Source organism: Schistocerca piceifrons, chromosome 2 (genome assembly GCF_021461385.2).
Source record: "Schistocerca piceifrons isolate TAMUIC-IGC-003096 chromosome 2, iqSchPice1.1, whole genome shotgun sequence".
Lineage (NCBI taxonomy): Eukaryota > Metazoa > Arthropoda > Insecta > Orthoptera > Acrididae > Schistocerca > Schistocerca piceifrons.
In genome coordinates, this window is record NC_060139.1 from 134868120 (window position 1) to 134881165 (window position 13046).

The window sequence follows — 13046 nt, forward strand, 5'->3', positions numbered from 1 at the left end:
AGTGTACTTTACTTTACCCATTTTATTAAGTGTTCCATAAGTTAATAGTAATTGAGTATGACTTAAGTGGGGCTACTGTCTCAAAAAGACACATCTTTGATGTACTGATTACCTAAATTTGAACTAAATATTCAGATGTCAATATGGAGTGCCTTTTTTTCTTTAGTATAATTAACATACATTTCATTACTTTTCAGCAAGGCACAAAGGAAACAGCAGCACTACCACCCTCGGGGCAGGATGGCATGCAGACAACCACACCAACATCTACCCTCACAGATGGTACTAATATTCTTTATTTACATAAAATTGTGAAATAAAATACTTGAGCATATTGAAAAAAAAGTAGAAATATCTTGTACTGTAGCAGCCATTTATCACCACATCAATAGGAAATCAGTAGGAGAAGTAAAACAGATGATAGTGTATAAAATATTAAAGTAATGACTTAACTAGCATTAGTTTTTATCTGATTTATCAGTATTTATTTATTAATTTTGCCTGCTCTTCTTGTAGTAAACAGTGCGCCAGAATGTGCAACATACTGGATATGTGTTTCATTTTCTGTCCACACCTCTGTCTGTTGGTCATTATCTATGTCATCCTGCCTGCTTGTAAATGTATGTCTGCCTGTGAGTGTTCATTGAATTCCACACAAACCTACAAATCCTGCACCACTTAATGTTTCTTTACATCTTTGAGCTACAATGTGCTATGTAAATTTTGCTTAATTTGCAGATGTACATTATTGACATGGAAGAAAGAAAAACTTCAAAAGTGCAAAATATGATTTCAGTATAACAATTATTTTTCTGTTTATAATGGTTATACATGACACTTTTGTGGGGGAGAAATCATGCATTGACCGACACTATCTGAATCTAAAATAGTCACAAACAAAGAGATGCAAAATACTGTGGATCTGAACCTACAGTCATTTGGTCATTTTCATTTATTACAGAGAATAAATAAATTCATCTAATAGGTGCTGTTCTTGAAATCATCCTAGATTAAAACTAATGTGATAAATGTCAGGACAAAAATATGTTAATGAAAAAAAGTGCTCTATATGATATAAAAAAGATATGTTATTTGGCTTCACAAATAGAACTGAAGCAATGTGACAAGAATGACTACAGAGACAAACAGATCATAGATCAGTTGGTTTGAACAAGAAAACTGTGTAATGTGTGGAAGATAGAACCTCTGTCACAGTAATTATCTGAGATTTCTGTCAATGACTAGTATAATTGAGAGAAAATGTCGTTATAGTAATGAAGTGATAAATATTTAAAAGTACTTCAGTCTATATTTTATACACTGCAGCAGGTGTTTTATGACTCAGCATCTGGAAAGGGAGGAGCTTATATAACCATTAAAGATGCTGGCAAATTAAGTTCACATGCATAAAATGCACAGTCAGAAGGTTGTGCATGTACTGGAACTCGGTTTTGGTTTTTACTACCACTGGAACTTAGAGCTGTATCACCCTTATTCCATTTGTATGTATACCTTCTAGTTAAGGACACGCAGGTTGCAAAAGTGGCATCCAATTGAAAGGCTTGCGCCTGGTCACTGAACAACACAAAATTCATCAATTAACACTCTAATTGAAAATGAACTGCATTAAATTACAATAACTTTGCTTGAAAGAAGTTAGAGTGATAGGAAATGAAACCTATCACCACTACACTGAAAATATACTAACATCAAATGGATATGTGTGTACACAAAAGATTCTGATGATTCATGAAGTATATTGATAGTAGTTACTGCAGTTTCCATTGAGACCCTATGAAATGTGGGCATGTAAAGCAAAAGAATGTGAAGGCTGTTTTACAATATAAATCATACCAAAAGATATGATAGTCAGTACTATTGTGAAGAAATTATTAGTGCTACATTACTGACATTGCACATCAGCAAAATTATTGTACAGAAAGAAAGTTTATTTTATAGAAAAGTTTGACAAAGTGAACATGACAAAGTTGGACTACAAATACAGGTTTTTCTGTTATTTGTTGGAAATATAAGAAATTTGCTGGTGTCGAAAGGCTGTACCTCTTTGATTACTGGCAGTTAGGATGCACATATTACCACATTAAGGAAAATAACAGTTAGAAGCAAAGAACTGGCCATAAATTCATATAAAATGGATTCTATTTAGATTCTCATATGTAGAAGAATACTTGCAGATTTCTCTTCCTAATAGTAAAAAAGTAAATTACTTTGAATATCTGTAGCATGGAACAGAGATTACATAAAAAATAGATGCAAGTAAACATAATAGAAAGCTTAATTCAGGAGAACCAGGATGCTTGAGAAAGAAAGGAAGGAACAAATGTAAAAGGTTGCAGGAATTCAAAATGAAAGAGAAAAATACAGCTCATTTCCAGACTAAAGAAAACTGTAAGTGTGGAAGAAGAATGAAATAATAAATTTGGTCATGTCCGCTGCATGCATTCCATTCTAAAGTTTTAACAAGATTCTGACCAGTTAATCTGCAGTTTCAGTACTTTTTGTCTTTATATTTGTCCTGTGTAGAAAAAAATCATTATCTTCTTCTGAAATGATAGGCTCTTCATTAAACATACAGGAAAGTCGCTCTCTCTGTCTAAAATCTAACAGCATTATGAGAAAGATAGATTGCTACTCACTGTAAAAATGATGTGTTGAGTTGCAGTCAGGTATGATGAAGAAACTGTTATAAATGTTTTCAGCCAAAAACTTCTTAAGAAAAGAAAAAGATTCTGGCTGGAAATAGTGCTTGTGCTTGTGTGTGTGTGTGTGTGTGTGTGTGTGTGTGTGTGTGTGTGTGTGTGTGCGTGCGTGCGTGCGTGCGTGCGTGTGTGTGTGTGTGGAAGGCTTTGGCCAGAAGTTGTATACAACAGTTTTATCATCATGCCTGTCTGCAACTCAGTGTGTCATCTTTACAATGAATAGCAATCTATCCTTTTCATAATATTGTTGACATTCCAACCTGGCATTTCCTTTGTTCAACTTTCTAAAATTTTAAATTTTATAATCATTTTATCCTGTAGGATAATTTTATTATTTAGTCTGCTGTCAACTGACAGATTCATTATTTGTGGTTGTTCCTTTCATTTCACTGTAGCACATCTCAGTACGCTCGTGAAGTTTTACTTTAATTTTACACAATGGCAAGAGTTACGATAAATTGAACTTATAGCTCATAACACAGAAGGAAAGGATGGAACATGTAGTTAAGGCTGTTAAAAGCTTTATTTTTGTGTTGTTCATTAATTATATTGTTTCCATAGGTAGCTAAATATGCTATTTATTCTGAGAAGAAAACTAATAATGAAAGCAGATGCATTTTTCTGGGCTCTCTATAAGCTTAATATTTAATTTTCACATCCAATAAATACCACCAAAAGTCTTCAACTTATCAGTATAGTAATCACATATACTTTATGGCACAGTAAATCCATTCTGGAGCTATACAAACCCGTTTTGGACAAAATGTAAGGAATAAGTAATGTTAGATTTCATTCTTTACATATTTAACGTCATATTTCTGTAGTAACCCTTATTTGTCTAATGCATGAATACCATTTGAAATCTATGAGTATTTGAATTTTTCTAAAATCAAACTTACTTTGTAGTATAAACTTTTTTCTTGGCTGTTCAGTGAATTATTCCATATAAGTCATTACCAGACCCTTATCTGTAATTACCATTACCACTGTTACCAAGCAGACAGGTCTCTCGAACTCACAGGAGAGAATACTATTTATTTATTTCTTGCAGTATTTCACCAAACATATCAATGAATGGAGAGTTGGAAGGAAACACCATTGCCTACAATTTTGACATTGTATTTTATTTCACATTATACAGATAATTTTAAGGACAACAAAAGAAGCAGCATGTATCTGTGAAAAAGTACTCCATTCAAAGATTGATTAGCAAGAGCTAATCACATGCAACCCTTTTACAGATAGGGGTAGGAGTAGAAGAAAAAAGAGAGATTTCTTTGGAACTATCAAGAGGCGCTTGGGTCGCTCAAAAACACGATCTAAGTCAGTGGATCCAGGTGAACGAGATGATTCACTGAATCGTGATGCATCAATAAATCGATCTATATCAGCAGATAGGGCTCGAGATCCATCTGCTCACTCAACTGGTAATTTACTTTCTCTTTATATAACATTTTAATAAGAGCTGTCAAAGCATGAAGGGCACATATCTGGGTGAGTTGCTATAATAGTTTATTAATTTGTGCTTAACCATGTTGATTGCATCATTGAATGAAATTTTTACACACTAATGTGTTGTGATTAACAATAATATGGACACATTAGTCCTACATTTTGTACACTAGAGGCTCAAGAATCCAAAGGGTGCAATTTTTTCATGTTCTTTCATATCTTCTTTTATTTCTTTAGTAGATTGTTATTTGAGCTGAATATTTTATCTGCTTCCACCAAAGGCTTGGTGCATTTATAGATGTAGACACTAGAGATTCTATCGACTAAAAATCATATTCAGTTGAAGATATTTGCAGTGAATAATCTTAACTGTTTTCTCAGTTAGTGGCGAATCTTCAGACTTGGACAGATAGCAAATGATAGAAGTGTATATTGAGGAAAGATTGGTCATGACTTGTCTCATTTCTTCATCACTCATTGTTTCATTTATGCATCAGACTAGACGATATTAGTGTCTAATTTCATATTTGCTTAGTTGAATAAGAAAATTTTGGACACAGAGTAAAGGAAAGGAGAACATTGGGGAAACAAAGTAAGAAGATGAGGAAAGCTTAAAATGGGGACCGAAACATTGGAAGGGTAAGGGAAACAAGGAAGGCACATAAGAATAAAAATGAACCACAGTACAGAGCACTTGTTGTAGAAATCTCACTTTCGGGAGAACTAATTTATGTCTTTAAGGCTATGGAATAGTTCAACAATGGCACTTAAGAATTTCGAGGGCTCATATCAACATATTTTTTGCCTGACTTCATTCTTGTTTTCAGCACTCTTATTCATGCTTTGCCTCCTTTCTGTCTTCATGTCATTTTGGATTTGCTTGCTGTTCCATCTACTCTGCTACGGAGCAACTCTTTCCATCCCAATTGTAATACACCTCTGTTGGCCAGGATGAAGATGAGGATGTTGTTCAGTCTTCTTCAAAAAGTCATGACATATCGCCTTTTCTCCTGTACTTATTTTATATTCAAGATACTGTGTTTAATGTTTCAAGGTTCATACCTGTAGTGCTGTAAATTATTAATTTTGCTCAATGTGACTTCATTTTGAGCCTCTGCATAGGGAGAAGGAGTAATAAATGGGCTAAACTTGGAAAATGTGGTGAATGAAGTAGTGGTTTGTAGTGCAGTTTAAGTTTGGTTGTGGCAGTGGCAGCAAAATGAATGGCAGTGGCAGCAAAATGAATGGTTTTATTTTTAAGGTGGAAGAGACACTCTTTCTTTGTGAAATAGTGTTACAGTTTTATTACTTTCACAGAAAGTATATCTAATAAAGTAGCATCTTATAGACATATAAGAAATTCTTCATGTTCAAGGCATTGATAAGTATTTCTTCGTGTGAGTCCCCAAAACTATCACCAGTATTTCATTAACTCATGGTTTTATTCCTTCTTTACAGCAAATTCATGATGGAAACCCAAATTATTCTTAGCTCTCTGGTTGAAACTAATATACACATGATTCTCAGTGAGAACGTAACACCCAAAAGCCCACATGTACTCTGCCTAAACGTGTCCCAACAGTGCTGGACAATGATCACATGATTCCAATTTCAATTAAATGTGAGTAATCACTGCAGCACCTATTAACCAATAGCTTCCTCTTACCCAAATATTCATGCAGGACACTAAATAACCATTTAGTAGAGTTAGTTAAACATCTTTGTGGACACTTTACCTCAGTTATCATGTAACATACTGTCATTGATTTTGTGACCTCTATTTGTTGCCCTTATTGGATGTATGGAATACTTGGTCAGATGTAGACTGTTTTGTGCCAGTGGAATCTTATGAATCATTTGTGAACTATAGCATTGTCCCTCTATACCTTTTCCAGAATTTTTACATATCTTTGGTGATTTTTCCATCCTATTAGCATTTCCTTTCACTGTTTGGAATACATTTTTCTCTATTTCCACAAAGGAACACAATTATTTGCTTTTGTATGCTTTGAGATAGAATGGAACATGGTTGAAATATAGCCTCATATTAATGTTGCTCATTTGTCATATGCCACATGTGACACACAATTACTGAAACACTGTCCTAGCATACAACATGTGAGCATTTGGCTCTTAATTGCATTCCACTTCTCACAAATTTGTGCTTGTATACAGCTGAATCATAACAATATGCACTTAATTTTTTCTCATTTTGAGAACTATCATTTGCTACAAGCATTGTTTAATGCTAAATCCACCTGAATTTTCATGTTCACTACAGCATCCAAGCGTATTTTTGAACAGTGCTCACAAAAATCTTGAAACAGGCTTTCCTTGCACATGTTTGCATGAACTAGCAATATCATAATAGAAATTTTAAGAATTCAGTACAAAATTTTCATACAGTAAAAACAGTATTGTCAAAGACGTGGGGATGTGGATGAACACAGCATTAAATAGTGTCTATAATAAAATATTCACAATCTAAATTATATAAAAAACCTCTGGTATATATTATTGTTATTCGAATGTATTTGTTTATAAGTATGTCTGAAGTTGAATCAACAGGTTGTTTCAGCTTTTCAGAGCAAAGCAAGTGGCAGTGTTCATGCATCTGCAGTCATTTTAATCTATGTTTTAAACTGATTTCATCATGAGTATTTAATGGCAAATTTTATGTTTATTTTAAGTTCCATAAGTGAACAGATTCCTGGATACAGACTAAATCAGTTTTCACAAATTGTTGTTTAGTACATTAGTACATAAAAATTATCGCAGTTCAACTTGGAAGATACTATATGTTAGTTCACTAGGAATATACAAAAACATAAATTTGAATTTAGAAAGGCATACATGTAAATAATACTGATGTTGCACTTAGTCTGATGGATCCTCAGACAGATGTTGCAAAGATTAACACTATACTGATAGCTAGATGGTTAGGAACATTTTTAGATGGCTGGGATTGAAACATCCGATGTGTTTCACATTCGTAAGCAATTTCTTAAAGGCATCATTGCAAGTAGGGCACATTTGAAAAGCAGCTGTATGGTATTGTATTGTACTTATTTGTCATGTTGCCTACAAAAGCATCTTTTGCATAAGACATTGGACAAGTCAAGTTACAAGTACACTTCTGAAAGTGATTTATAGGCATACTTACTTAAGGTTACAATAAAACACTTTATATATTAACTATTAATAAAATACATTCTATTAATATAAATGTTCTTCAATGGAGTAAAAGCATTGATGCTGTAAATAAGGCCTTTAGAGATTGTCCAGAGGTTTTGACCTCAGTAATAGCTTTTATGTTTTCACCAAATTTGTTATAAAGTTTAACACTCATTTTGAAAGTACCTCTTTGGGACAGAGATGTGTTGATTTGGGTTACATGTAATTTTTTTCTGGTAAAGTGATCATATGTATCACAGTTTTCTTGCAGTCTGCAGTCATAACCTATTACATTTATTTTTTAAAAATATAAAGTATTCCATAATGTATACACATGGTAATGGAGGAATACCAGATATCTTAAACAGAGGTTAGCAAGACTCTCTAGGTTTGCATCCAAACTAGATTCTAATGGCCCTTTTTTGTAGTTTGAAATTGCTATTAGCTACTGTAGAGTTTCCCCAAAAGGTGACTCCATATTTGAGGCAAGAATGGAACCTGGCATGATATGCATTAAATTACTGTACTGGTTTCTCACTGCAGCATGATTTTAGTGAGCAAAGAAGATAACATACATTGCTCAGTTCTGCATTGAGATATTCAGTATGCTTATTCGATTTTCCATTGCTTTGCAACCAAAGTCCTAGGAATTTGGTTTCAGTACTAACTAATTAGTCATTGTAGAGACCAATGGGTTACACATGTCATTGTATAGTTTTTCATATAACAAACTTTGAAACTTTTCTAGCAGTTCTTCAAAACAAAATTGATTCACAGTATAAATTTTTAAACCACATTTTAATTCATTAAACAGGCAAACCTGTTTAGTCAGTGACACAGGATTAAATGTTTCAGTTAACAACTTACCAAAATTTCCTTTCTCAATTATAGCTGCTTTTTACCAACATAAGTATTGTAAAGATAAAATGCGAGGCTTGTAATATTATTTAATGTATATTCCTTAATATACAATGTCAAATTATGCAAGCTGTAGTTATTTAATGCACTATATGTAGTTCTTTGATGAGGATGTTTTTGAATGATTATAATGCATGCCCTCAAAGAGATGTTATTACCTGTTTGTTATAGGTTGTAGTATTGTGTTCCAGTACTTGTATATGTTTCTGTTGCATGCAGTATTTCTGTAATGTTATCTGAGCTACAGCTTGTAAGTATGAAGGCCTTCAAATGATAGGTGGAGCTGAGACTAAGTTCAGCTAATAAAGGTGGAAATACTAGTTTTATGAATGGGTTCAAGAGCTCAGTGAGGGTTTGTGTTTGGTGAGTAGGCAAGGAGGAAAAAGGAGACAGGGAATGCAATGGAGGGTTGAGGAAGCATTGCTGGCGGCTGAGAGGCAGAGGCAGCAGGTGCACAGAATAGGAATGTGGGAGGCAGCAGCAGCAGGGATGTGAGATAGGAATGTGGGAAGCAGAAGCATCAGGGACACAGGATAGGAATCTGGACTGGGATGGCATAGATTGTGAAACAACTATTGAAATCAAGCATTTTGTGTTCGAAAACATTGTCTGCCTCTGGGTAGTCAACCCTGCTCTTGCCCTCAGTTTGACAGTAGCCACTCATTCAGATGGACGGCTAGACAGTGGTCATCATAAAATGCAGGTGTTGTTAATGGTTAGCTGACTTGATATGGACAGTGGTTTGGATGGAGCCATCAGAGAGGTGGAGGTCAATGTCCAGGTGGGGGCCACATTGGGCCGAGGAGGACCAGGTGAAGCAGATCAAAGAGAAGGTATTGAGGCTGTGGAGGAATGAGGATAGGATGTTTTAACCCTGAATCGTCATCATTGTGATATCATCAATGAACATGAACCAGGCAAGAGGTTTCAAATTTTAGATGGCTAGGAAGATTTCCTCTAGATGACCCGTAAACAGGTTGACATAGGATGGCACCATTAAACTCCATGTTTCATTCAGGTGTTCATTGGTATATTCAGGATCTGGACTCTGGACCCAGACACCCTATCTTGATTCCTCTCTCATCCATTTCTCTTTATCTTCCTCAGCACAATATGTTCACTACTTGGACATTGACCTCCACCTCTTTGATGGCCCCATCCAAACTTCTGTCTATATCAAGCCCACTAACCACAAACAGTACCATCCCTTCCACTCTAAAAGTCACTATTTTATAGTCTGGTACATGCAGCAATGAAAATTACCCTGCCAAATGTGCTAATGCTCTCACAAAGGCCTTTGCTGGCAGGCACTATCCCCCACACTCAGTCCACAGACAGTTTTATTATGCCATATCCATCAACACCCATAATCTAATGACAATTCCAAAGAACCAGCTTTAAAGTAGCTCTCTCCTCATTATTCAGTACCAGGCCATATTGGAGAAACTGAGCCAGAGCCTTTGCCAAGGCTTATTATCATGCCCAGGAATGAGCAATATCCTACCCCAAATCATTCCCACTCCTCCCAATATGGTAACCTGCTGTCCACCCAATCTATGCAATATCCTAGTCCATCCTTACACCACACCCTCCTCCATCCTGTTGCCACTTGGGTCATACATCTGTGGAAGACTCAGATGCAAGACCTGTCCAATAGGACACAATCTGATATATCAAGGTCACCCAGCATACCCTACTCTACTCCCAATACAAGATTATTATAGCCTGTCGGAGGCAGAACCATGTGTGAAAGAAGTTATGTCACAAGCCAGCTCTGCTGTAATTTCTGCACAACATTTTACACCTGTATTAATGGCCACTGTCAAACTGTGGCCATGAGCAGAATTGATCACCCAGTGGAAGAATATGCTACTGAGCACAACATGCTCATGCCATCTGGAACCCATCCACCCTCCCCCACCCCCCACCCCTGCAGCTTCTATGAATTACATTGATAGGAGTTCTCCTCGTGCTACATCCTTCAATCCTGTAATCCTCCTGTAGCTTCTGTCCCACACCCACCCTGTCCAGGACCCCAACTTCACTCATCCTGCGCCCACACCCTCTTCCATCTGCCCTTCCTCTGTCCTATCTCAATCTCGCAGTCCACTGCTCCATGTCATCATGCACTGCGTTCAAATCCCCCTGCCTGCAGCCAGAACGAGTTCACTGGTGCTGTTGCTGCAGTTGTATCTGTGCATCTGCTGCCTCTGCCTTTTAGCCATCAGGTACCTTTCCCCAAACCACCTGTAACTCCCCCAAACCCCCTGTAACTCCACCCCTGTTTTCTTCACCCCATAATTCACTAAAATACAAAATCAGTTGACAGAACACAATCTGATACGTCAAGGACTTGTCAAATTGGTAATGGATGGAAGAGGGATTTTTTTTGGGGGGGGGGGGGGGGGGTGAGGGGGGGGGGTGAGGGGGCAGGAAGGAGAATCACAATGTGAGACCACAGTTTGACTACAGTGAGCAAGTTAAAATGGATGTAGGTTGCAATAATATGCAGAGATAAAGAGTCTTGCACAGGATTGTCTTAAGATAAGGACATCAAACAAACCTTCAGACTGAAGATCTCAACAACAGCTCTCGATATGACAGATAATACTTGGTGATATGACATGAGTCAAAATAGTCATTAGAGATTTGTGTATGATGAACTGCTTCTGTACAGTGTATTAATAATGAAATATCATAAAATTAAAAAGAGACAGAATTGATTACCTTTAGGAAGCAAACTATAAGTTCTGCCAATGTACAGATATAAAAGTAGAAAATAAAAACTGTCCTAGCTTTTGGACCTGTTGGTTCCTTCCTCAGAGGGCATAGCCTTGGAAGAAGGAATGAGCAGGTTACCCAGACCCCAGCTTGAAAGGGACCCATCTGTTGTGAGGATAAGTCTTTGTCTTTACCAAAGTACAAATGAGATATTTTCCAAGCAATTTGTGTCTGTCAAAGCTTTGTTCGCCCTACTTGAATTCCAGTTCAAGTAATGGTCCTTGTATTGCGATTTCCGATATACTCTGTATCGAGACCATCACGTCAAACCATTATAATCTGTTATCAGCCTCTTCTTCCATAGTCAACTGATTCTTCGCATTCACCTTACTTAGGTTCTCATGAATAAACCTTGTGTAGCCTCATACAAACAGCATGGAGGATGTTTTCCCATGCATCCTATTTGATTCCATGCCACAACATTTAGAGGACCTAAACGTGATGCTCTAATATAATCCTGACTTCTTAAAGTCAGAAATCCTGTTCAGTTATGTAATTGTAATTATTGGTGTACTGATGCATACCTAATCTGTCATCTAAATTTCATTTCAGTCACAAGAACCCAACCAACATGCTGTAGCACTTTTCACAGTTATTAATTTAGTCAGTTGTCACTTCCAAACCTTTTGAGTGGGAATAAGTCAGGCCCTTAGGCTGAGAGAAGAATTGTTTGCAGGTGCAAATTTCTTGTGTAAGGCATTTCACATTCTGTTGTTTTGCAGATAATCAGTAGTTTACACTTTCTTGATGCAAGAGGCAATTTAGAGATTAATATGAATTATTTCATATTCTAATCCCTTTGTCTAGATCTTCATCAGATGAATTTGTGTGAAACAGAGGTCACAATAAAAAAGAAAATCTCACCTAAGTGTGACATATACATAAAAGTGGGCCACAACCAATTATTTTCGTATCATTGGCTGGAAATAAATTTTTAAAAATCCAGCAGTGTGTCCATTAAGATAGTTTGCATGTGTAAAAACAACAAATTAAATTTATTGTTATTAATTTCTGCTCAGAAGTTATAGTTTTTATTAATTTCTGTGTTCTAAGTTATTAACCCACAAGTACTATGTAGCATTTTTAATGAAATAGTCAAAGAGCTAACTGCCACTTTGTGAAGTATGGTTTGGTATTGCATTGTTAATTAAAATTACAATATCTGAGATACAAACATGTTTGGTTTGGATTTGACTAATTTGAGTGATAACTAATTGAAGTTTTGTTTCTTTTTTTCTTTGCGCAACGTGATGTCTCATCCTATGCAACAAATAAACTGGTAAGCAACACTAATATGTAAATATTTTTTCCTGCAATATTTAACTTTACAGAGCAATTGAGAGCAGTGTTTGTTGTTATTGCAATATAATTTACTAATCACTAGTGTTGAAATTGTGGTTATAAAATTTGTGTAAAATACACACACACACACACACACACACACTACATTATTTTCCAAGAACATCATTTTATGTTTCATCCAGGCTATAAACGAAGTTTTTGAAGCTTTACTACACTCCAAATCAATGTTAAAGAGCAAGGCATTTCTTGAATGTGGAAGCGACAGTCACTGTTCATGAGCTCAGATCTATTAAGATGATCAACTAAAAGTTTCCAACCAAATGTTTTGTTATTCCATCCTGGACTTTCCATTGTCTGATTCAGCCAAAGCTATTTCTTAAATGATCTGTGTAAATGGCAATATGCTTGATGTCCATTGTCATAAACAAGACAATTTCAGATTTGTTTCCATCAACAATGGGTCTGAGTGGTACGACTGCCATACTTCCTGTGAAGATAGTGTTAATTTGAACTTTCATGGTGAATCTGAATGACCCTACAATAATGGTTGTTGTTTAGATTCTACATCATCAAAAAATATTTTTGAAAAATTGGATACTTTATCATAGCTTATGATGTGAGGAAAATTATCTCTCCATTCCGCTAGTATTGGTCCAAAAAGGGCTGTACAGGTTGCATTTCATCAGATTTGTGACCTTT

At 35.9% G+C, this 13046-nt stretch overlaps 1 protein-coding gene across 5 annotated transcripts in view; it reads left to right on the plus strand.

The window, feature by feature from the left end:
* LOC124777140 (phospholipid transfer protein C2CD2L) overlaps positions 1-13046 on the plus strand; it is a 607433-nt gene that overhangs the window by 532839 nt on the left and 61548 nt on the right. For all 5 annotated transcript variants that reach the window (XM_047252436.1, XM_047252434.1, XM_047252435.1 and 2 more), the window contains 2 exons: positions 198-282; positions 3962-4147. In XM_047252436.1, coding sequence (XP_047108392.1) covers positions 198-282; positions 3962-4147 — 271 coding nt within the window. The remainder of the gene's footprint in view (positions 1-197; positions 283-3961; positions 4148-13046) is intronic.